Source organism: Uloborus diversus, chromosome 6, assembly GCF_026930045.1.
Source record: "Uloborus diversus isolate 005 chromosome 6, Udiv.v.3.1, whole genome shotgun sequence".
Taxonomy (NCBI): domain Eukaryota; kingdom Metazoa; phylum Arthropoda; class Arachnida; order Araneae; family Uloboridae; genus Uloborus; species Uloborus diversus.
The window spans coordinates 72932410-72958072 of record NC_072736.1 but is presented as its reverse complement, the minus strand read 5'-3'; the positions used below and the strand labels follow the sequence as shown (position 1 = coordinate 72958072).

The 25663-nt window shown below is 32.9% G+C and overlaps 2 protein-coding genes across 2 annotated transcripts in view; one reads left to right on the top strand and one right to left on the bottom strand.

Moving 5' to 3' along the window:
• The window catches only part of LOC129224097 (E3 ubiquitin-protein ligase TRIP12-like), a 56066-nt gene extending 47103 nt beyond the window's left edge, over nucleotides 1-8963 (top strand). Inside the window, exon 2 of the mRNA XM_054858504.1 lies at nucleotides 2202-8963. Within this exon, the coding sequence (XP_054714479.1) occupies nucleotides 2308-8421 (6114 nt within the window). The 5' untranslated portion in view covers nucleotides 2202-2307 and the 3' untranslated portion in view covers nucleotides 8422-8963. The remainder of the gene's footprint in view (nucleotides 1-2201) is intronic.
• LOC129224098 (techylectin-5B-like) overlaps nucleotides 1-25663 on the bottom strand; it is a 143704-nt gene that overhangs the window by 116501 nt on the left and 1540 nt on the right. Inside the window, exon 2 of the mRNA XM_054858505.1 lies at nucleotides 22050-22258. Coding sequence (XP_054714480.1) covers nucleotides 22050-22258 — 209 coding nt within the window. The remainder of the gene's footprint in view (nucleotides 1-22049; nucleotides 22259-25663) is intronic.

Below are 25663 nucleotides of genomic sequence, written 5' to 3'. Positions count from 1 at the left end.
TATGTTTGGGATTGTTTACTGCACATTATTTTAGAATTCTAAAATTCCAAAAATTTATTCTAGTGTCTGAAATCAAAAAATATGAAACTATGATGAATTTTTTAATGTATTTTTGTAATCAATATCAAACTTTAGCAGGTTTTGTACAGAAATTAACTCAACAAAAACTTCTGTCTAACTAATTTTTGTAAAAGTCACTTATGCATAAAAAGTCCTTGAATACTCCTTGAAAAATATTTTGATTTTTTTTTTTAATGAACCATGTCAAAAGACATTCAACCAAAAGTGTTGTGTTTGGGCTTTTGTGGGATGTCTTTTGATTCATAAGCCCAACTCTTAAAAAAGGCATTAAAAAGGGGGTTCCTTCTAACCCCGGAAGCCGGAACACATATATACAGTAGGGCTGGGCAATGTAGGAATTTTTTCATCGTGATGCATCGCCAAACTTACATCGTGATATTGCGATGTGTCACAATGTTTTAAAAGAGCTTCTCAAGTAACAGCTTTTTTAAATTTTACAAAATATGTTCAAGATTAAAAATGTAAATTACGTCAGATACTTACGAACAGATTCTAGCACCAGCCAAGAAATTGTCAGAAGAAAAATTGTTGAAAGTGCAAGATAGCAGTAAATATTACAGTCTTGTTTTGGGATAACAATTTACCTATTTTTTCAATGCAAAAAAATGTGAGCTTAAGGAAGCATTCTCTTCTTCTCTTGCCTTTAAAAAGTGGTTCCTTGAAATCCTATTTGGTATTTAGTGCTTTAAGCATTGCTTCATTATATCTTCCGTAAGAGCAAAAAATGCATTTCCTGCAAGTTTTGAGTTTTTGTTCGCATATGATACTTCCACCCAGATACGCTGCAAACTTAAATTTCTGGGAGGGAGGAATTTTTTAATTTTCTCGAATGATAAAATACAAGCATGAACACAAACATATATCTACTGAAAAGAGACATTAAACATAGTCATTTCTTAAAAAGCCAAGTCTCCAAATTTACCGAATCGTCAGAAAAAAGTGTTTGAGGAAGTTTTTGGTAGGTTACAACAGTGTTTGCTGATTAGTATCAGTCAATTTATATTATGATATATATCTGATATTTATTTTTTCAACCTTGGTAATTTCAATATAAAAACTATATTGGTCATAGTAATATTTCTCATTTAGTATTGAAAATTACCAAGAAGTTATGTACTATATTGTTATGATGTATTAATACATCATTAATATGACAAAGTAATCAGGGCCGTAACCAGAAAAAAATTTCGGGGAGGATTTTAAAACTTTCACGCGGAGCTTTGCGCTATTTGAGCTGATGTTCAAGTCGTTGAGTTATCTATTATGAAAGGGGCATTCCAGGGTATTTTTGACATTTATGTAGAGTCCGTAACGTGACCTTTTTTGCCATAAATTTTTAATTTACTGTTTGATTAGTATATTATTTTATTTTGATCTTTTCCTACCAACACACCAGCTCAAATATTAAAATAATTTGCAAATCAAACGGTAAATTAAAAAGTTATGGCAAAAAAGGTCACATTACGGACTCTACATAAATGTCAAAAATACCTTGGAATGCCCCGAAAGCGTTTTATGCATTTAATATACATATGAAAGACATTTGAGTTTTGGAACAATATTTTTGGAAATTTTTGTAAATATAAATGAACATTTAAATGTGAAACCAAACTTTTTAGGGGGGGTTGAACAATAAGAACCCCCTCTTGATTATGACCCTGAAAGTAATATAATATTACTTTTTATTTATATTCATAAAATTATTAGTAGTGTAACAATTTTAATTATTAATAGTGCCTAGTTAAATATTAAACATTGGTCAGAAAAAAAAGAAAAAATGTTTTATTACTGCCTCAAATATCTGCAGTTCTTATTTTAGACACCTAGAAATGAAGTTGTGTAAGTGCTAAAATTAAAAATTTGGAGATTGGTAGTACAAATGTTATAGATAAACTTCTATCTGTTTTGGGGCAAGAGATAGTAATATTAGTCCTGGTAGACACTGCTGTATAAAATAATTTAGAAAAACTTTTCAATGGAAACCTACCCAGGGTCTGGACTTGGAAAAGTCCGTTGATATTTGAGTCTGCAAATTGCTTGTATCATTTTGAATTTGATTTTGAATACTTAGCTTTGTGTTGCAACAATTTTTATTCTAATTTCCTTTTATTTCATTTCAGGTAAATGTCCTGCTATATCCATGGTCTTAACCTGTAAATTTGTTTGGTTTTCCTTGCAACAATACCCTTCACAAATAATGGCATAAACTACATTAAAAGTAATTCTATGGCTGCTCATTTTAATAATCAAAAAGATAATTATCAAGCTGGGAATAGTCCAGAGGAAAGCTTTACATCATCTGTGTTAACAAGGTCTAGAAGCAAAATCTTAGCATCTCAGGAATCTGATGCTTCTGGTGAATCAAATTATAGCTGTCATTCTAATGCAACAGTATTAAATTTACCAACTTCTTCAAAGAGGAAACAACCCAAAAGACAAGACGTCTGTGAGAAAAGACTAAAATCTAAGCGTAGTGCAGATAAAAATTCAAATTTAGAATACAAAACTGTTGACTGTACAAACATGAATAACAACTCATCTTCAGTACGTAACAATGAAAGCTCCTGTGATGATGCTAATAGCACAGCAGATGTATCTCGTGAGATTTTGCATATATCTTCACAAGTAGATGTTGGCAATGTTCCTCCAGTAGCAGCATCACAATCTGAATGTAGCTTCAGTAATTTAAGTCATAGTCATAATTCAGAAATTCTGCCATGTGCAATTATGTGTTCAAGTATTAGTCCAGACTCATCAATGGTGGAAGAAAATTCATTAAATTTACCATGTAGATCTTTTGTGAGTTATTCCGAAATAGCAGAAGCCCAAGCAGAAGTTTTTCAGTGTGAAACTTTATTGAACAATGCAAGTCAGACTATTGATGTAGGAGCACACAACTTGGAGTTTCTTGATGTTGCTTATCCTTGTGCAAAGTCAAATGATAAGAATTACAAAAGACAGTCTTCCCTGAGAAATTTAACTAGTGAAGAACTGGGAGAGTCTTCATTGAATTCTAAAGCTAGCACATCAAAACCAGACAGTAGGAAGATTTCTATTAAAGTACCAAAGCTAGAGCGTGCAAAATCGAGTAGGACTGCATCCAACTCGGTTGTAAATATTAACAATTGTGATAGTGCAGAACAATCTACGTGTAATTCTAGTACAAATAGTGGTCTGAAATCTGGTCTGAGATCAGCACTCCGATTAGAAGCTAAAACTCTCCGATTAGATGCTAAAGCAAAAAATGATGCTGAATCAATTAGTAGCTCAAAATTGACCAAAACAACGAAAGGGCACAAAACTGGTGACACCAATAAAAAACGTCAAAAACAAGTTCCTTCAAGTGAGAAAAGTGGTGGTGAATCAGTGTCGGAGCAGATGGAAACCTGTGGAGCTCCAGAAAATAAGAAAGAAAGTGTTGCCAGCAATACAGTAGACTTTATGTCTAATCTTAGAGTTCCTGTAATATCTGAAATGAGCTTCCTTTCTGATTCAGGTGCATCGTCATCGAGTGCTGGTGAAGGTTTTACAACCAGTACCCCCAGTAGAGAAAATGTGTCAAGTGAAAGTGAATTAGGTAGGTTACAAGCACTTTTAGAAGCTAGAGGAATACCTCTTCATATATTTGGCTCTTTAGGACACAGGGTTCAACATCTTTTCAATAGATCATTGGGAAGCAGTTCAAACAGCCGTGCACAACAGTTGCTTCAGGGGCTTCAAGCTGCGGGAGATGAAGGTAGGCAATTACAAGCTGTAATAGAAATGTGTCAGCTCTTAGTCATGGGCAATGAAGATACTTTAATTGGCTTTCCATTCAAACAAGTTGTTCCAGTGTTGATTGATCTTTTGTCTATGGAACATAATTTTGAAATAATGCACAACGCATGCCGTGCTTTGACATATTTAATGGAGGCATTACCTCGGTCTTCATCAGCTGTTGTAGAAGCAGTACCAGCTTTTTTAAACAAGCTCCAATTTATCCAATGCATGGATGTTGCTGAGCAGGCTCTCACAGCTTTAGAAATGCTATCCAAATGGCACAGTAAATCAATTTTGCATGCTAAAGGAATTGCAGTTTGCTTGATGTATTTGGATTTCTTTTCGATTAATGCACAGCGAACTGCTCTTTCAATCACAGCTAACTGCTGTCAAAATATTTTGCATGATGAGTTTAGTCTAGTCCAAGAATCACTTCCTCTCTTAAGTGGTTGGCTTCGACATCAAGATGAAAAATCTGTGGAAAGCATTTGTCTTGCATTTTCCCGGCTTGTGGACTGCCTTCAATATGATTCCAAATGTTTGAAAGAAATTGCGAGTAATGATCTGATACACAATATTCAGCAACTTTTGGTTATATTTCCTACTGTAATAAGTACACAAACATTTACATCTATCATCAGAATGTTAGCATTAATGTGTGCTTCATGCTCTGAGCTTGCTGTTCTACTGTTGAAGCATAATATTTCTAATACAATTTGCTATTTATTGACTGGCACTTCAGATTATTCGCATGACTTTGAGTTATCATCAAGAACACCTCAAGAGCTATATGAAATATCATACCTAATATGTGAGCTCATGCCTCCTTTGCCAAATGATGGAATATATAGCATTAATTCTATGTTTATGAGATCAAAAAACAAATATAAAGAAATAGTTGTGTGGAAGTGGAGAGATGATGATGGTGTATGGCATTTATATCAATTGGGAGACTCCAGAGCTATAGAGACTGCCTATCAAGCTGGTAAAAATTCTTTTGTCATTTCAGTTAATGAAGAATCTTCAACTATAGATTTCAATACAATGGAACTGGTTAACTCTTCTTCAAATACAAAACGGCCAGTACTTCGCTTATTAACTCATGCTCTTGAAGTTGGTATAGTATCAGATGCATCAAGTAATTTAAACCCGAAAATCGAACCATTCAAAAATGATGCCGAATTGGTTAATTCATGTATTAAGTCTTTATTTCCTGTTTTATATGAAGTTTATTCTAGTACTGCTGGTCCCACTGTGAGATATAATTGTTTGCGTTCAATGCTTCGCATGCTTCATTTTGCTCCTCCTGAAATTTTGTCTCAGGTTTTAAAAAGCCAAATGATATCTAGGCATATTGCTGCAATGCTTGCTTCTTCTGATTACAAAGTAGTGGTTCTGACCATTCAAATGGCAGAAATTCTCATGTTGAAGCTTCCTGATGTTTTTGGAGTATCTTTTATTAGAGAAGGTGTTTTGCATGAAATAAAGCTACTGTCAAGTAAAGATTTGCAAACAAAGCAGCAAGAAACATCTGTGGAGGAAAATTCTATTTATAATCCTACCCTTTATGATTCATCTGAATTTCTATCTGGTAGAACGGTCAGTTTATCAGAAGGCAGACGTTTGCCTATTCATTTTGTGCCTGTTGAAGAAGCTTCATCTTCAAGCACCAGCATTCGATCTGATGAAGGAGCTCATAATTGCATATCAATTAAGGTAGGTGATTATATTAAGAAAAAACGCTTGACCTCTTCTAATAATTCAGCCAAAGAAACTTGTGTTGGCCAGAGTTCCATTTCATCTTATAAATTAGACTTCAATTTAAAGATTAATACATGGATAAAGGAGCAAGCACAAAGTTTTGAATCTAAGCACTTTAGTATTGAAAAGCTTCATTCCACCCACCCAGCTGTCAACGTATTAAATCAGTTGTCTTCTGCTGTTATCAAGTTGGATGCTTCTGATGGAGGTTTACAAGCTCTATTTAACATTAGAACTTTAATTATGGAAAGTGATATTTCAACATTTGAACTCATTCACAGTGGTCTCATTAAGAAACTTCGTCTTTATTTAACTTCTTGTGAAGGAAATAATGAGCTTGAACATCATTTGAGATCATTTCTTCATGTATTTATTGGAAGCCCATTGAGCAAGTACGAAACTATTGAAAAACTTAATTCTTCATCCCTATCAATTTTTATTAACAAACTAAATGCCTGTATTAGTCATCTTGAACAGTTTGCTGTAAAAGTGCATGATCATCCTTCCTATGGCTTTGTTAGTAGAAGAGGAACAAGCTATAAGTACTTGAATGCTCATCAACTGAAGTGCACTTTCCAAAGACATCCAGATTGTTCAACCTTAAGACAGTGGCGTGGGGGTCCTGTTATGGTGGATCCTTTAGCGTTGATTCAGAGTATTGATAGATACTTAGTCAACCATGGCTATGGTGTTGTTATAGAAGATGATGATGATGATGATGAAGAGGATGAGGATGAAGAAGATGAAAGTGATCCAAGTGATGAAGATAATTCGGATGAAGAGATCGATGATCTTGCTAGTGCAATAAGAATTCATCAGGAAGAAGTTTCTCATAAGTTACAACTTTTGATTGGAGATAACGTTCTTCCTTACAACTTAACTGTATATCAAGCTTTGCGACAGTTTAGTAATGCAGAAAGTAGGCCCTCCGATGGACAAGAGTTGGATGGAGAAGATTCTGTAGCATCAACTACCATTTGGGATAGAACACATGTTATTTTATATCGTCCCATTCCTGCTGAGACAAATGACAACAATGCTACTGGTGAAGTGAAATCAAGCTTGCATGCACAAAATAAAGCTGACAAGAAGAAAAGAACTTCTGATTGTTCTACTAGTTCTCACGGAAACACACCTGATAAAAATAGTAAAGTGAGTAAAGGAAATCGTGATGAAAACTTGAATGATGTAAGCTGTAACGAGACTAATTTCCTCACAGTTATCTCGAATTTTTCAGAATCTAATGCAATACAGGATCCCTCAATTGAAGTTATTTATTTACTCAGGGTTATACATGCTTTAAACAGCCATTGGGGTTCACTATATTTAATGAATAGTTGGGAACCAGCTGTTCATCAAGCAGATTTCATCAATGTTAAATTGACTTTAAAAGCTAATCGCCAACTTCAAGATGTTCTGGCTGTAATGACAGGCAATGTTCCTGCTTGGTTATCTCATGTTGTTCGTGATTTTCCTTTCCTGTTTCCTTTTCAGACCAGGTATTTATTATTCTATGTTATATCATTTGATCGAGAACGTGCCCTGCAAAGACTTTTGGATGTTTTCCCTGAAATGCGAAATTCGGAGAAAATTGTTCCTAAGCTTGACCGTAAAAAGAAAACAGTTTCTAGGGATAGCATTTTAAAACAGGCTGAAGCTGTGTTGCAAGATGTTGGGAAATCCAAAGCTATGCTTGAAATTCAGTATAAAAATGAGGTCGGAACGGGTCTTGGACCCACTTTAGAGTTTTATGCTTTAGTTTCAAAAGAACTTCAAAGAGCCGAGCTTGAAATGTGGAGAGGAGAAAAGGTAGCTGTTCAAAACGGAAAAGGATCAGTAGTAAATTATGTATATAATTGTGCTGGTCTTTTCCCTGTTCCCCTTCCTCTAAATGTTAAATCTAGCACTTTAACCAAAGTTTGCAACAAATTCAGATTATTGGGAAATGTTTTGGCAAAAGCAATAATGGACTTTCGATTATTAGATATTCCATTAAGTCTTGCCTTCTATAAATGGATGCTAAATAAAGAAAATGATTTGTCCCTTGCTGATTTAATGTTCATCGATGAAAGTTTTGCCCAAACAGTTTTCAAATTAGAGCAGATAGTCATCCAAAAGAAGAAACTTGAAAATAATAAGTCCCTTAGTGCAATTGACTTGAAAAGTGCCTTGGAAAATTTAAGTCTCGATGGTTGTTCTTTGGAAGATTTGAGTTTAGATTTTACACTTCCTGGATATCCTCACATAGAAATGAAAAAATCTGGAAAAGATAATTTGGTTACGATTCACAACCTAGAAGAATATCTTAAGCTTCTTAAACATTGGATAATGAAAGAAGGAATATCGAGGCAAATGAAAGCTTTTCAAGAAGGTTTTGAATCTGTCTTTCCTCTGAGTAATCTAAAGATATTTTATGCAGATGAAATGGAACTTCTGTTTTGTGGAAGCAAGTATGTTCCATGGGATGTGAAAAGTCTTAAAGAGTGTTGTCGACCAGATCATGGTTTTACATTTGACAGTCCAGCGATCAAATTTTTCTTTAGCATTTTGTCCACATACGATCAAGAACAACAAAGAAAGTTTTTGCAATTTCTTACTGGGTCACCTCGTTTGCCTGTAGGTGGTCTCAAAGCTCTATCCCCATTGCTCACTATAGTTAAGAAAACTTCGGATGATGATGCAAATCGAGACTGTTACCTACCGTCTGTGATGACTTGTGTTAATTATTTAAAACTTCCCGATTATTCCAGCCTTGAAATTATGCGAGCAAAACTTGAAATTGCTATCAATGAAGGCCAGAATTCTTTCCATTTGTCTTGAAATTTTGCGTGTAAAGTTACATTTCTGTTAAATGTGCATTTTGTTTTTATGTTGTCTAAGTGTAAACAAATTTAGCACTGTAAGAATATAAAAACACAAATGGTTTTCTCTTATTTATCTACCTCAAATGGGGAATATTTCTTATTGAAAGATGTAATATTATTGAAACATTTTGATGTCCAATGTAACCAAGTTTTACGATTTTTATATAATGTTTTTGAATGTAATTTTCATGGCCTGCTTTGATTTTTAAATTTCATCAGCAATTTAGTTTCTGTCGGAAATAATCGAAAGTTACAACTACTATTTATGCATTCCTTTCTCCTTCCCCAGTAGTTTTATTGCTTTTCCATTTAAAATTGTTTTTAAGTTCTATTGTGTTAGTAAGTTTGGTATTTCTTGTTATTTGCAGTGAGATATTTAAAAGCATTTGTCAATGTTATTGTGTTACATTGATCCATTGTGTTTAGTTATTTCTTTTCTTCTCTCATCTCTTTTTTGTATTGTTTAAAACTAAGCAAAATAAAAATGCCAAATATTTAATGTATTTTATCTGAGGCCTCATTGAATTTTGTTTTTGCATTCATTGAGAAAATATACTGATACATAACTAGTTATGCAAAATTTCCTAAATTTTTAATGCGGTTGGGGAGGGAGGGTGGAGAAGAGAGAACGACTTTTCTCTGGAAAAAATGGAAAATAGATTTCATTAGGCGTTGAAAACAATTTAGTTCCTATATTTTCCTATAGAGAACAAAGTTAAATATTTAAAAATATATGTATTTCATGGTATTATTTCTTTTCAACAGTGCTGTACATAAGCGTATACTAGATTTTAAAAAATATTCAGTAGCTTTTTTTTAAATTCAAAACCAAAGATTATCCAAACTAAGCAGATAATCAATCAGCCATTAATAATGTGATTTTTTTTTTAATTGTTAAATCTATTTTCCCGTTTTAGTAGAGTGAGATTTGAGGACAATTTAACATTCAATTCGCGTTTTTCTTTTTATACCGTTTTCAGGGAAAACCATAAAAATGAAGATTCTAGCCACTAAAGAAAAAAATAAAATTATAATATCACTTAAGCTTGTCCTGGCTATTTCATTCTTAAAGCAAGTACTGAAGGCTAGGTAACTTTGAGACTGGGACAATGGGTAATTTTCAGGGTTGGTAAAAAGAATCGTTTTTTTTTTTTTTTTGATAAAAACAAAAAAAAAAAGTTTTTTTTTTGGTTTAAAACAGTTTTGTTTTGTTTAAACCGGGTTTATTTGATTTTTTCACTATTTGTAAGAAAAACAATTTTATTTTAGGAAAATCATGAAGATTTTATCAATTAATTGTTAAGGAATGTTTAATATTCGTATTAGTACCTAATTTCTTCGTAATTAATTAAATAATGAAGAGTAAAATCTTGTAATTTCTTTTCCTCATACTTAGAGATTTCTATGGGAGAAAATTGTTTGAAAATATTTACGTAAATGGGTCTCGGTATAAATAATCAAAGAACTAATTTACTGTGATAGTTCAGACATTATTAACTACTAGAGACGTACCGAGTAGCACTTTGGCCGAGTAACCGAGTACTCGGCCTTTTACTACTCGGCCGAGTACCGAGTAACTCGGCCTTTCACTACTCGGCCAAGTTTCCCAGTACCAATTATGTTGAAAGAAGGACCACCGACACACATCGATGAATTTTGAACTTATTGAAATAGTAGTATAGACCTCCTTGTCCATATAATAGTTTTTAAACTAAATTCCTGCTGAAATTTAACTACAAAATTTTGCAAAAATAATATTTTTTAAATTAAAAATGAATAAATAAAAGATATGACTTATCAAGTTGGAATTAAAACAAATTACACAAATTTATTCATTATAGGTCTAGTTCGATAAACAAATAATATTTAAAAGCAAAAAAACAAATGTGCAGGAACACTGCAGACACGTTTTTCTGTGTTACAAGGATCGTCTTTTCAGTGCATAACATGTTAACTAAAGAATGTAAAGGCATACGACAAAAAATTCGACTTTTGCCGGATGCCTTTAAATCAACGAGCTCACATTTTGTGCATTGAAAAAGAAATTCCTCGTAACGCCAAAACACGTGTCTGCAGTGATCCTGCACTGTGCTTCTAACGTTTTATTTCCTTTTATTTTTAAAGCTAAGGTATTTTTATATATCTTATAACTAATTTTAGTTTGTGTAGCAAAAATTCCATATTTGCACAATTTTTAACAAAAAAGTTTTATTAACTTTCGAGACATTCGAACCAAGATTTATTCCATTGAAGTATTTCAAACTTCATTATTCTCAAAATTTAAATTTGAATTGTAAATGGTTGCAGAAAATTATATATGCTTGAGCTTTTTTGTAAATTTAATTATATATTCAATTTTTTGCAACTACTCTCTATTGGCCGAGTATCTGATCAAAATTTGGCCGAGTACCGAGTACTCGGCATATTGGCGAGTACCGAGTAGTTACCGAGTACTCGGTACGTCTCTATTAACTACTACAAATAACCAAGAATAAATTCTTTTAAAATAATTTCCTCATAATCATAGCTATCTACGATAAATAAAAAATAAAAGTGAAGTTAAAATTACTCATTCTTAAACATGAAATGTATTTTGCAGTATCTACTAATGAATCACAAGTGTGATGTACATTACAGAACTTTAAAAATCAAAAGATCAACATATGTTTTGTTTAAAGATTTAAAAAAAAAAAAAAAAAAGCTACAAATCATGTAATTTATTTACCTAATGTATCACTGACAACAATTATAGAAACAGGACAAGTAGGTTTTAAGAAAATAATTATTTTCCGTTACAGACATTATTTTTCCTGGTTTAATGCATTTAGGAATACATTTTTTTTATCAAATAAAATAATAATTAAAAGTCTCAGTATAAAAATAGTCTTTTAACGTATTTTAATAATGAAGACTCATAAAAATTAATGTTTATTGATTCTTCCACCATTCATACATGAGACTTCTTTTATTATATTTGAAAAAAAATAAATAAATAAATAAATTAGGCATTATTATTATTTTATTTTTATTTTTTTCAATAAGAGCACAGAGTTACATGAATATTTTAGGTATTTTCTTTTCTTGCCCTGACTGCATCGTCTATCGGGGATGGAAAAAGGGTGCAGGTATTAGCACAATTTTATGCCTACTCTAAGTGTTCTTGGACTTCTTCAGTTACTTTTTTCTCTTGTCATTTAAATATTCTAACAATAAATCTCAAGTAATCAAGCGAATTAGATTGTAAATAAAGTTTTGGTTGAAACATGCTTTTTGGACTTCTGAAATGCTAAGGGCTGAAAAATAATAATGATTGAATAAATAAAAAAAGAGCTACTTGGATTTTTCTCCAGGTAATTTTAGAAAAACTTAGTGGGTCTCCTTTGTATATTTATGTACCAAATAGAAAAGCTGCATTGCTTTAAAAAAAAAAAAAAAAAAAAAAAAAACTATTTAGCAAACTTACATCACCTTAAAAAATATGGTTCTAAATTTATTAAATCTAATTTATCTAGAAAGCTTTGCTAGTTACTTCGCTTCAATTAGATTTTACTTATTGCAATAATATGTAAAATCCATGAAAACATTTGCAGGAAAACAATGAAGTTTTTCCAAAAGAAAACACATTTTTGAAAAAAATGTTTTCTGCTAATTTTTGACTTTGGTTAACAAAAACTAAACGTTGCAAAGAGTATCTGTTTATTTTGTCACACCTTAAAGACAACTGTAGTCTTAAGTCTTATCCATTAATTTATTGTTCTTATGACCTGCTAAATAGAATATTCTAGGATTGATATGAACTCATTTTTCCTTTGTTGTATCTGATGTAGATAATGCTCCTGTGTTATACTAGTGGAGTAACATTGGTACAAAGTCTTGTTTAATACTGTTTTTAACAGGGATAAAGCACTGCCTCACTGTTACCCCAATCAATGTGGGAAAGATTGAACAAATATGCTATAGCAACTTGCGTTATTCTTTTGCTATATCCTGTAATAATAATGCTCAACTGTCATATTAATGATTTTTTTAACTTTTAAAATAAAGATACGAGCAGAGTAAAACTTTGAAAAGTGTCCTAAAGTTACTTCACCTTACAAACAGTTTTAAAAACCTGTTTCTCCTCGAAAAGAGGTAAACCTACATCATTCCTACTTCATTAGAATGACTATGGATTTTCAAAATAAATTTGTAATTAAGAAAATTTATTTTACGGATTTGCACTGGTACCTTTATCAATAATACGAGAAGTTTTTTTTGTTAAAGATCTGTTCAGAGGCTCGTATGCAAAATGCGATGCTTCCTAATTTTTTTTTTTTTTTTTTTTTTTTGAATCTTTTTACAACATGAATTTTTTTCCGGACATAGGGCTCATAAGAGTAAAGCCGATACTCTGATCTTACCCCGAAAAATAAGTAAAAATATTGTGAAAAACAAAATCCAGAAAAAAAAAGCTCAAGTTTTTGATAAATTTTTTTAGGTCCCCAAAATGATAGAATAATATACTCCCTCACTCCTAAAAATCAGCTATTGTTTCCCGTGAGGTAAATTGCTACGAGGGGGGAGGGATCCGCCCTGGGTGTCGCCCGTCTGGGTGTGACACCCTAAGTGGAATTGCAAGTTTTGGAAAAATATAAAGCTGAAATGCTTTTTTAAGACTATCACTTTAAAAAAGTCCCCCCACCCCTTCACCGGCCCCTTATCATGGATTTAGTTACTTCCTCTATTTCAGCCAAAAATTGAAAAAAAAAAAAAATCCCCTACCTCGCAACTGCCCTGCACCTAGGGCAAATTTTTCAAGAAACGTTCATAGTTTATGTTTATGTTTTGTTCATCAACCCAAAAATTTCGTAACGTGCTGAAAATTGTATGAATTTCATTTTTTCATAGAACAGAAAACCTTTTTTTTTAATTTGAAAAATTTAATGCTCGTGCTCCATTAATTTCAATGTGACTTTGCTTAATTTAGAGACTGACATGCATTTGAGCCATTTCATTTCAGATCAGGCTGGGCCTGTCACATGACCATCACCGAATTAAAAAAAAAGTACAGCAACAACTGAATCGATTTTTTCAGAAAGGGCGTAAGTCCTACGGTACCCATTGGACTTTCGCCCTTTCTGAAATAATCGATTCAACTAAGGCATATGAAATATCCCAAAAGAATTTTGCAAGAATTTTTTTCCTTCAGTTACAGCCTACTGAAATTCATTACAAAATCGGCAATTTTGGAAAAGGAAAAAAAAAAAAAAAAACAGCTAAACAGTCGATTTGAAACTCAACCCTTTCAAAAGTATTAAACCTATTTGAATAATCATTTTTTCTAAAAATAATTAATTACTCATATATCATCTAGACATTGTTTTTGAAATTTTAGTCGGGTCTATTGATAAAGGGGAAAAAAAGTTGTGAAAAAAACTGCATTTTTACAGAGTTAATGGCTTTTTTCTCCATGAAGAAAAGTTTTTTTTTTTTTTTTTTACCAAACGGAGATGGTAGTTTGAAACACTAATGGGTCATTCTTCGGAAAATGTAACTTTTGAACGCAAAATTTTTTCAATTTCGAAACCTTTTGTTATCTTTTTTTTTTATTCTTACATGAAAGTGTTACCTACTAGAAGTAACCATAAACAATGGCCCAGCTAAGTTCCAGTTATTTTACTCATAAATTAAAAAAAAAAAACCTTGTTCACAGAAATAAAAAAAAAACTTTTAATATTTAAAAATCGCGAGGACAAATATGAAAGTAGTAATTTTGTGAATTGTGCAAACAATCGGCTATTTTAATGATTAGTGGGAATATAATATTAAGCTCTCTTAATTAACGTACGGCTTAATTAGTAGTTTCAAATGTAGGTTAAAAAATAGTATTTAGTAAATTTAAGGATATACTGGCAATTTATAATTTTGGTAGAATGCCTATTATTGATGTATTTCCTTTCCATCATTTATTTTCACCTCAGAAATAATGACATTGATAAGGTCTGTCACGGAGGTGAGGAATTTTCCATTAATAATGGCCCAATAGATACATTTTTCAGGAATTTCTTTTTTCTCTTTGTTGCTACAATCTGCACATGTTAAGCATATGAAAACATGTTCACTTCTTTTACATTAATTTACTTTCCTGAAATTCAAGTTCACGGAGGTGAGAAGTCGGAATAACCACACTAAATTTTTAAAGCAAAATCTATCTTGTTTTTCGCAAAAAATCTCACAACTTCAACTATGGCTGAAAATAAACAAGGGGGCTCCCTTGTATCATGGAAAATAAAATTTGATGTCATTACTGCTATGTGTTATTGAGGAATGGCATTTTGTGTTTAGGTAACGGAAGTGAGAATTTATTGTGTGACGTGACTCCTTGTCCTACTAAAACGAACTAAAACACAATATTAAAAAATTAAATATACTTAAACAATTAGTATTTGAGACACTTGTGAAAGGAATAATAAGTATATACTTTTAATTAAACAAGTTGTTAAGCTACATAAACAGTGACACAAGGTGTGTGACATGCCACGGAGGTGAGAATTCACATGTTGTGAACCAAAAATATACTAAAATAAAAATTATTAAAAAATTGTTGGCAGGTTTAAATGATGAAATTAAACATTGTTAGATGAATTGTTCCTTAAAGTTTTTACTGTAAAAGGCGCGTGACTGAAAAATTACCCTTTTTGAAGAATAACCTATATATAATAGTTTCATAACATATTTTATTATAACCCTTAGATGCATACAGCTATGGAAATAAAATTTAAAATTTTCAAAAACTAAGCGATTTTTGAAGTGCGATTCCTCAAACCCATTAATTTACTTTCTAATTTAATTTCTAACCCATTAATCTTTTTTAAAAATCCGAAAATTGGCTCATTTGAACCCCTTTTAATGCTTAACAAGTGGATATGCACCAAATCCCGTGATTTTTCTCAGAAAATGTTTTATGATTTTTTGAAAGTGACATCGCCCATAGTCAGACCCGCGCAAGCCTGTTCGGCGCCGTCGTGCAAATGTATTTTGAGCTTTTTTATGCAGTCGCGTTTCTGAAAAAAAAAAAAAAAGTTACCACCCGGAGTGCGGTTTTGTAGACAAATATAAAATGGGATAAAATACGTTCCGCATTTAATTCATTAAAAACAAAACGTAAATATTTAAATTTGGAGTACAGTGTACGTTTTTTCTTCATTTCTCGAAGTTATTTCAAATTCAATAGCTCCTCTGATTCGCTAATGCGATTTGGAAAAAGGAAATATTTTAAATTTCAAAGTTAAACGCTTAACAAAAATATCTCTTCAATCTCTAATTGATGGTAATTAAGAGCCATTGTCTGTAAGGATCAGGCAGGTTGTGATTGTTGACATTTTTAATTTTCTTTATTTTTGCAAATGTTGTTCCTTATCATGAATGTAATGTTTGTGCAAAATATGAGCTTTGTCTGCCTTACCGTTTTTGGGAAATTAAATTTTTAATTTAGGGGGCGTGGCACATTTTTGCGTGTTTTTCAAATTTGCAGATTTTAAAGTTCTTGTTGCTTTAAGCGCCCCTATAATGACATGGATTTTTAAATGCTATACTATTATATGGTCTTCTTAGATACTATTACAGCTGTCAAATCGGTGTCACTACGAGGGCGACGGCCACGAACTCCGTTTAAAAATGACCGAAAATGAATTTTTTTCTATATTCAAGGCCAATTTTCTCAAAGCGCCTTCATGATGACACCAACATTTTTAGATCATTTTCTAGCCACACTTACATACATCAAAAATATGTATCAAAATCGGTGTCACTATAAGGGCGCCAGAAGATATTTTATTCGATAAATTTCACAAAAACACAAATATTTAAAATCTAACTACAACTGTCGCCCTCATAGCAGAGATCTGATACTAAATTAGGTTGATAACCAACATGTTTGTCTAACATTTGCACAAAAAAAATCGGTGTCACTCCTATTATTTTTGGAAATATAATCGTTCGAAGTTAGTACGTTATGGCGTTTTTTTATATTTATTTATTTAATCTTTGCACCCCCAGATAGTTTTTTTTGAACATATTTATTTTTAATTTAATACAAAAATGTGTATCTTTTAACATAAATAGCTTTGGGCAGTAAGAGCGTCTTTTTCTTGAATAGAAAATGCCCGTTTTGAAATAGGTACAGGCAGATGTATTGTGCATAATATGTCTAGATTATCATACCAATATTCATCTTGTTTTTTCGGCCAAACAAATCTATTTATTCCAATTGTTCTTGACATACCTCAACTTGCAAATGGATTTTATACGAAAGATGTATAGAGAGAAGCTCTTACAAACATCTTATATAAATGCTTCAAATTTTCAACTAATAAATACCCCTGCATTGCCAAAAGTTTAATTTAATGAAATTGGATGGTCCCTATCTTTACGAGCTCAGTTCAAGTTCACTTCAAAGCAGAAGGAGTATTTATAAGAACAATTTACGATTGGTGAAAATACTGGGAAAAAACAACATTCCTGTCAAGTTGCACACTAGATGAGAAATGCAGTTCGTAACGGGGAAAAAACTGTTCGTTGCTTCAGAGTATTGTACTATGAAACAAATCCTATCCTTTTTTTTCGATGGAAGAAACAAAAAACCGAATGCATTCTCAATACATCAAATGAGAATATTGAAGAAAGCGAACATTCAGAATCTGAAACTGAATTTGAGGATAACGTAGACCAAAACGAAGAAAACATTAAGAATCAAGTCAAACCAATTTCAGAAAGACGATCATCTCTTATTGAAAACTGCTAATTTTGTAGCACTAAAGCATGGGAAAACATGGTATCCCAGAAAAAGAGTAGAAATTGACCATTTGCAAGTTTATGTCAAATGCATGTCAAGAACAATTGGAATAAATAAATTTGTTTGGCCGGAAAAAACAAGACGAGTATTGGTATAATAGTCTAGATATGTTATGCACAATAGATCCACCTGGTACCTATATCAAAACGGGCATTTTCTATTCAAGAAAAAGACTCTCTTGCTGCCCAAAGCTGTTTATGTTATAAGGTACACTTCTTTGTATTAAATTGAAAATAAATATGTACAAAAAAAAAATCTGGGTGTGAAAATATTAAATAAATAAATATAAAAAAAAAACGTCATAACGTACTAACTTGGAACGATTATATTTCCAAAAATAATAGGAGTGACAACGATTTTTTTTGTGCAAATGTTAGACAAACATGTTGGTTATCAACCTAATGTAGTATCAGATATCTGCTATGAGGGCGACAGTTGTAATTAGATTCTAAATATTTGTGTTTTTGTGAAATTTATTGAATAAAAGTTCCAATATATATATGAATAAAGTTCCAATCTGCTGGCGCCCTTATAGTGACGCCGATTTCGATACATATTTTTGATGTATGTAAGTGTGGCTAGAAAATGATCTAAAAATGTTGGTGTCATCATGAAGGCGCTTTGAGAAAATTGGCCTTGAATATAGAAAAAAATTCATTTTCGGTCATTCTTAAAAGGAGTTTGTGGGCGTCGCCCTCGTAGTGTCACCGATTTGACAGCTGTAACAGTATCTAACAAGACCATATAGTAATATGGAATTAAAAAATCCATGTCATTATAAGGGCGCTTCAAGCAACAAGCACATTAAAATCTGCAAATTTGAAAAACCGGCAAAAATGTGCCATGCCCCCTAAACAAAAAAAAATTGTTTTCTCAAAAATGGTGAGTCAGACAAAACTCAAATTTCGGATTTACATTACATTTATGATAAAGAACAACATATGTGAAAATAAAAAAAATTAAAAATGTCAACAATCACAAATGCTTTAAACTGCCTGATTCTTACAGACAATGGCTCTTAATCCATACTATTATGCCTATGAAATTATGACAGAGTACTGATTTTATTTCTAAATTGAAGCGAGGGTGCCCACATAGGGGGCAGGGGGGGACTCGAGCCCCCCCCCCCTTAGAAATGAGAACTTCCTTGCTTTTAGTACTTTTTTCTTTTCAAAAATGTAAAAACATTACTTCTCAAGCCATTAATGAATAAGTTATTAAAATGTCGAATTTTAATGACTAATCTGTCCTAAAATCTGCTTCCATGGGGAAAATATCCTGCTAAACCATGGTTAAAATATCTGCCCCCCCCCTTACAATTTTGCATATGGGCGCCCATGAACTGAAGTATAAAAATGTAGAGGATATTCCGCCATTAAATCTGAAATTAATAATTCATAAATACAGAATCGTTAAAAGGGGGCATTTTTTAAAAGCTTAATACACAAATAATTGAAGAAAAGGGGGGGGGGGGGATCGAGTAGATGGTCATCTCCAGTGCCAGATGAACGTGGATTCACGCCCTAGGTCTAACTTCGAGATTAACGACCCACCTCCACATTTCTGAACTTAAACGAAATCGTATCTCCCCCCCCCCCCCTCCACTCGTTTAAAATATTAAGTGTACCGATTTTTATTGCTTTAAAGAATTTTATTGCTTCAAATTTCGTTGATTAAAAACAATGGAAAAAAAATTAATTACACTAATTGGAGGTCATTGTTAGGTTTGTGATGATAATACCACAGTGACGGTTGCACATTTAGTATTATACTCTTGTTCGTATGTTATTCCTAGTCCGTATGTATCTGTTAGAGTTCGTGGATATTTCCAAAAAGTGGTGTGTAAAATCTAGTGATGTTCCGGATATCTGAGGGAAAATAAAGATCTGTATCCGTATCCGTTACTTTTTTGACGGATCATTTCTATTCAAAATTTTTTTTTTAATATTTGAATAAAAGACTCTTAAATTCCGTTTAAAGTAGGTTTTATTCCTTGTTTAAATTATAAGGCATCATTTCAGAAGCCGATTTGTACCCCCCCCCTGCAAAAGGGAAGGGGAAATAAGTTTTAAAAGTGTGTATCAGTGTGTCTTTTTGTGGCATCGTAGCTCCTAAACAGATGAGCTGATTTTGATAGTTCATTTTTCGTTCAAAAGGTGACTTGATCGAAAGTTCTTAGCTTGGCCTTGTTTTTTTTTGTAGAACTTTCATTACCGGAGATATTAATTAAAAGCCGATTTAACGTTTTTCATAATTATGGTAATAAAAATTTACCTGTACGTTAAAAATTTTGGCCCTAATTGAAAGAACGAAGTTTTCTGCATTTGATATTTATTTGAAACTTCCAACTTATATACAGTAGGCGCTATAATCTTGTTAAGTAAATTTTAAATGCAATTCTAAGCCTTTATACGCGTGATTGGTAGCGATTTCATAGTCGGAAGATAGGGAGAAAAAGCTCAATGATTTAAAATTTATACCTGCTGTCAGTTCATATTTGTTAATAAATGTGTGTTCTGACCCGCGAAATTCATCTTAATATGAGGTCGGCTCTCTGGGACATGTTTTGTTTTTTTAATTTTTAATTTAATATTAGTTTTTGTTATTGATTTTGGGTTTCTGTTATTCTTAATTTTTGTTTTTCTCGGCATCCTTTATAAAAAGGGAGACTAAATTCTCTATTTACTGTTTGTAAAGGTGTTCCCGGCTCTGTATTTCGTCGGTCGGAGAAGTTCGGCGGAATAGGTCAGCGCTGCATTTGTGCTGAAATAAAATGGGAAAAATTATTTCTAGCCTGTCCAGTAGCAGCTTTACACTCTTGCTCCTGTATCCTAAATCTACCGAATAAACTAGAAATAATTTTTCACATTCCATCTAAGCATTAATGCAGCGCTGACGCATTCCTTCCAACTCTCCCTCAATTTTAACGGAAATTTCTTTAAAGAGTAAATCATAGTCTTGATTATATTTTTGCCGCAGTTGACATTTTTTGAAGAAACTGCCATTATTATGACGGGAATACCTTCCGTAACAAATTTTACGCTTGGATAGTTGAATTTGGTAAAAAAAAATTGAGATCCGTTTCCGCGGATTTACTTTTTTACCGATCCGGCACATCACTAGTAAAATCCCCGTTACAGGAGTTAAAAACAGTGCTTCTACTTCTGTTCAATTATTTTCAAAATAGGAGATTTTATTTAAAAATAAATATGCTTTCTAAAATGTCCTAAATATATTACTTTTAAAGTATAGATTTTCAAAAGTAAAATGATGCAAAGTTAATGAGTTCAAAATAAAAAGTGACTGAAACATGGTCATCATTAGAAATGCTTTCAAAACGGACGTTTAAGTGGAGCGGTGGGGGGGGGGGGGGGGGGGGGGGGGGGGTACGAAAAAAACTTTGATACGTATAAGTAGTATATAGTTAGAAAAGTTAAATTATGTTTTACTGCTTTTCTCCAACTATTTTGAGATATTATCAAAATGTAGGCGCTGTTTTCTAAAACCAATAGAAAATACACGTTTTCAACAAAATCTTTTTCGTAATTTAGTGATTTATTGAACAAATGCGATTTCTGCCGAAAAATTCAGGTTGAAAATAGATTTTTAAGAATCAAATAGTTTAATGTTGATGCATTTCGAGTGAACAGTGACCAAGTCATAATCAGAAACGCGTGAAAAACCAACTTGGGAGGGGGGAGGGGCTGGTCATAGGGAACGAAAAGAGAGGGGGGATTTCTGAGTTGATACTCTTCTCATTGGTACTAATTACGAACAAAAAATCAGTATGTCTCTAATTTCTTCCAACAGAAACCTTTTATTGACTGGTGTGAGAAAGCTTCTAGTGCGTTGGCAAGTTGGTGCTTGCCGTCTTGTGCGTTCTATGTATAAAGTTGACTGTATAATTCTATATATGTATATATCTTTGGAAAGCTTAGAGACTGCTCTAAAAAAAAAACTACGCTGCACATTGTTTTTCAAATAATAAATATTAGAAGTGAGATGCCCCCGAGATTACATCATTAAAAACGAAAAATGATAAAAAATGATGTAATTGCTCAAATTACAAGAAAAGTATTAATTGTATAAAAAAAATTTAAAGGTAATTTCTCATTTGCCATGTTATAACTCTTAAAAATATGTTAAGTTTGAAAGATTTGAATAATAATTAACGGAGATATAATAAGCTTTTGTTTAAAAAACTATAATTTTATACTTAAGGGGGGGGGGAGAGGCGGGGACTTTTGGGAAAATACTCCCCTCCCCAAGTGCTAACACCTGACAAAAATTCAGCTTGTCCCTAATTTGTTCTGACATTTGGTCATTTTTGGCCTTTTTTGACTGGGCTATAAATCCATTGTTTCAGAAAGGGCCGAGGGTGTAAGTTCAATGGGTTTCCGTAGGATTTGCTCTCTTTCTGTAATAATCAACTCAAGTATTTTAAATGTTTCTTTGGTCAATCAAAGTTATAAAACCTTCAGCAATCAGGACCGGATTTGGAAGTGTGTAGGCCCCGGGGCAACGAAGGAGTTGAGACCCCTAATCAGGGTTCGAAAAGATCATATTTTCGAAAATATCCGATACTTTGATATATACCCGAATATTTTGATACATGTATATATCCGATATTTTGTAAAAATTTTATTGTGGGGGCCCCTTTGTTGTGGAGGCCCCGGGGCAGTAGCCCCGCCTGCCCTCCCCTAAATCCGGCCCTGTCAGCAATAGACGACAAAAAATGCAAATGAACTTACTTTTCCGACATCTCCCTTGATGTCATCCAACTTCTGAGCTATCCGGGACTCTGTTCTGTCCAGGGTGGCGATGATCTCCTGCCTCTGTGTCTCTAGGCGTGTGGTCGCTCGGGTTATTTCCTGGAACCGGACGATGTGACGTTGGTTCTCGCTGTCTAACGTGGTCAGTTGTTGCTGAATTTGCTGAACAGCGTTCATCAAATTAGGGTCTGGCACAAAAGAAGAAACAGTTGTACGATTCATAACTGTTCGCCAAATACGTGATTTAAGTAAGTTACACGTTTATCTTCTGTTCTCTACGTTAACATGAAGTTTTAGAATTAACACGCTTTACTGCATGGGTCGGCTGGCAGCTCCCTGTTTTGCTGTATTCATCTCTTAAGATAACTTCTTGGCAAAATCACTTGTGCTACCGACAACGTTTCTACATTTTTTTTTTTTTTTTAGCACCGAGGACCAAAAGGGCACATGGGTCTCGCATTTATTATAAGCCCGTTTCACCAAATCAGTTTTGTAAAACTTTGAAACACACATAAAAATTAAGTTTTAATCTCCCTTGTTTTGAGCAATCACACATTGCTTATTGTTTTCACCTGACCGTTGAATGACATCCGCGTCCTTTGATCTGTGGCCCTCTGCCTCTGCAGTACCACCGTCGACCAGGCGCTGCTATTATGCCTAAAAATAAGATATGCTAAACTAACAAAATACCAAGTACATGATAACTGTGGATTATATCCCAGAAATTACGCCACAAATATTCGCTCGCTTAAATTAAAGATTATTTTTACTTCCTTTTACATACTAAAGGAAGTATTGTCCGTTTTTCACGAGAAGGCACTTCGCCACGCCGCCTCGAGCGCAGAATTCCACTTTACGCGGCGGTGATCAGTACGCAATCCAAGCGCTTCTTATGGAGACAACCAGACAGCCTTTTGGGCGTGCATTTTAATGTGCGAAAAATCTTAGTGTCCTTTACATCACTTGTCTGTTGTCATCTAATTATTATTACATTTAAAATACTGCTGCTTTTACAACAAAATGCTGTGATCCAAATATACCTTCTGCCGAAAACAGTGAAATAGAATCATCTATTAACACGTGACGAGTGCCTTCACGTGAAAAACGGAAAATATTGTATTCACGAAAAATTTTTCCCTCAAATATTGGCCTAAATTTCCATTTTGTTCAACCCCCAATGAATGTTGGGTTGTAAGCACGTGCATATGTATCTAAAAAAGTATGGACGTCCGAAACATCCATTTTGACATTCCCCGAGTTAATTACCACGAGTTTTTTGATGACGTCTGTATATATGTATGTATCTCGCATAACTCGAAAACGGAATGCCCTAGAACGTTAAAATTTCGTATGTAGACTCTTAGTGGGGTCAGGTTGTGCACCTCTCCTTTTGGTTACATTCAGATGTTACAAAAGGGGTCATTCACACCTTTTTGAATTAAAATCAGTGTGAATTTTAATGCAAAATCAAGTGATGTTACATTTTGGTGAACACATCGCCAAGCTTTTGGTCACCAATTTGGCGAAATATTTTATTTTTAGAATCTGGTTTCAATTTGGCAATTTTTTGAGAGCAGGGAAATTAATCTCTGCAAATCTTTTTTTTTACTTCGGCTCGAGACAAAACTAATGGTGGAAATATTTAAAGTGCTTCCTTGCTTACTCCAGGGCACAATTATCATTGAGTTGGCGTAAAAAGAAGTCATGTGTACAGCAGCTCGTTTCTTTAGAAATGTTAGGCTTTTTTCGCTTTTGCTAAGAAATAGTCTGCAAACTTTCATCAGAATCTGCGACGTAAGTCGCAGCGTCACACTGTCTGCTACCGAACACACAGAACATCTTTCACTTCAATTAGGATTGTACCGATCAATCGGCAGTAACAGGTTATTGCCCATAATCGGCCCGTTTGCCGATTATTTATAATCATTCAAATTTCACTCATTAATGGGTCGATTTTATTTAAATTAAAATAATTTCAAGTATTCCCATACTTAGAAACTGTGTTGAAGGAGTTCAAAAACAATAAACAAATATAATTTTCTGCCTTAAAAGGTAACATATCGTTATAAATTACACTGTGTGACAAAATTTACTTTTTTTCTATAATACTGAGAAAAATAGCCGATTTATGTCAGGTTGGGCTTGCTAAACATAAATATATAAAATAAATTCTTGTAACACGTACCATTTTAAAGTTATGACAGATTTAATTTCCAAAAGAGGGTAAAAAGTTATATTTTTGAATCTAATCTAAACATGTTTTTCTATTTATATTTTGAACATTAATGCAAATATAGTGAGACATACATACATTTTGAGGAGAAATACCACAGGTTTTATCATTGAGTATAAAAATAAGCCATATGTTATGAAAGAAAATGATGAAAAATTAACTTCTCCTCTTGAGTTAGAAACCAACAGTAATCACCCAGCCTTTTTGTATTCCATTTTCCTTGGTAACGTTGTTCTATACATTGAATATCTTGATGGAAGTGTTCACCTTGCTCATCACTCACCGTTGCAAGATTACGAAGGAAAAAATCAAAGTTAAGAGGCAAGAAATGCATCTATCTTCAATGCCATTCCGCACCCCATTGTTTCAAATTTTTGTAACAAGTTTTCCACTAAAAATTTGGCATTCTTAGATTTATTTTGACTGACTAAAAATCCTTGTGCTACCTCATTTAGAGACAACCAATCCGCTAATTCTTTATAGGTGAGATTTTCATCAACGTCATCGTTCTCCATAAGCGTTCTTATTTGTCGGCCGTCAAAACTGGTTTCACAAAATTTTTCGTCAAACCGAGTTTTACATGAAAGGGTGGAACAATCATTTCCTTGCGGAATATAAGGTAAATTTAAAAAGAAATAGTTGTTGCCACTTTAGAAACTTACAACAATTCTAATCGAAATAAAATATTATATTGAAAAATAACTTTTGCAGAGATGATATTTTTCACAATATATACTATAGTACACTACTATATAAGCTGTTTTATAACTGTAATTTTTGAAATATACATGAAATTAAATTCTTTTTATCACATTCTAAGCGAGGGTGCGTGAAAATGTTATGGAAGAGACTATAACCAAAAGTACGTGACGTGTTAGACACCCATAGCATTTGGCGATTTTGGTTACAATTAAATGGCTAGCTCAAAACACGTTCTAGTATTCATGTTAGAAACATCGTGTCACACAGTTTTGGTAATGATAATAATAAAAGTATGTATGGAGCTAAAAAATGTCAAATCATTCATAAAAAATCTGTATTAGATTAAATCGATGTGGCTACATGTACGTCTGTCAGTTTTACCTCTCTGCCAACACGTATGAGGGAATATTTCGATTCAAACCATTTATTTTTTATTTATTCTATTATTTAGTTACTTTATTCACTGTTTTTGCATACAATCACAACATCCATTTTATAATTTTCTTAAAAAATCACCACCATTTTCAGTCAGTAAAATTTTTAGCATTATTAAATATATTTTAAATTTTTTAAAAATGTTTTGTGAGCACTTGAAAAAATGTTTTGAATTTGTCTATTTTACATTGATCTGCTTATCTATCATATACACCCAAACCTG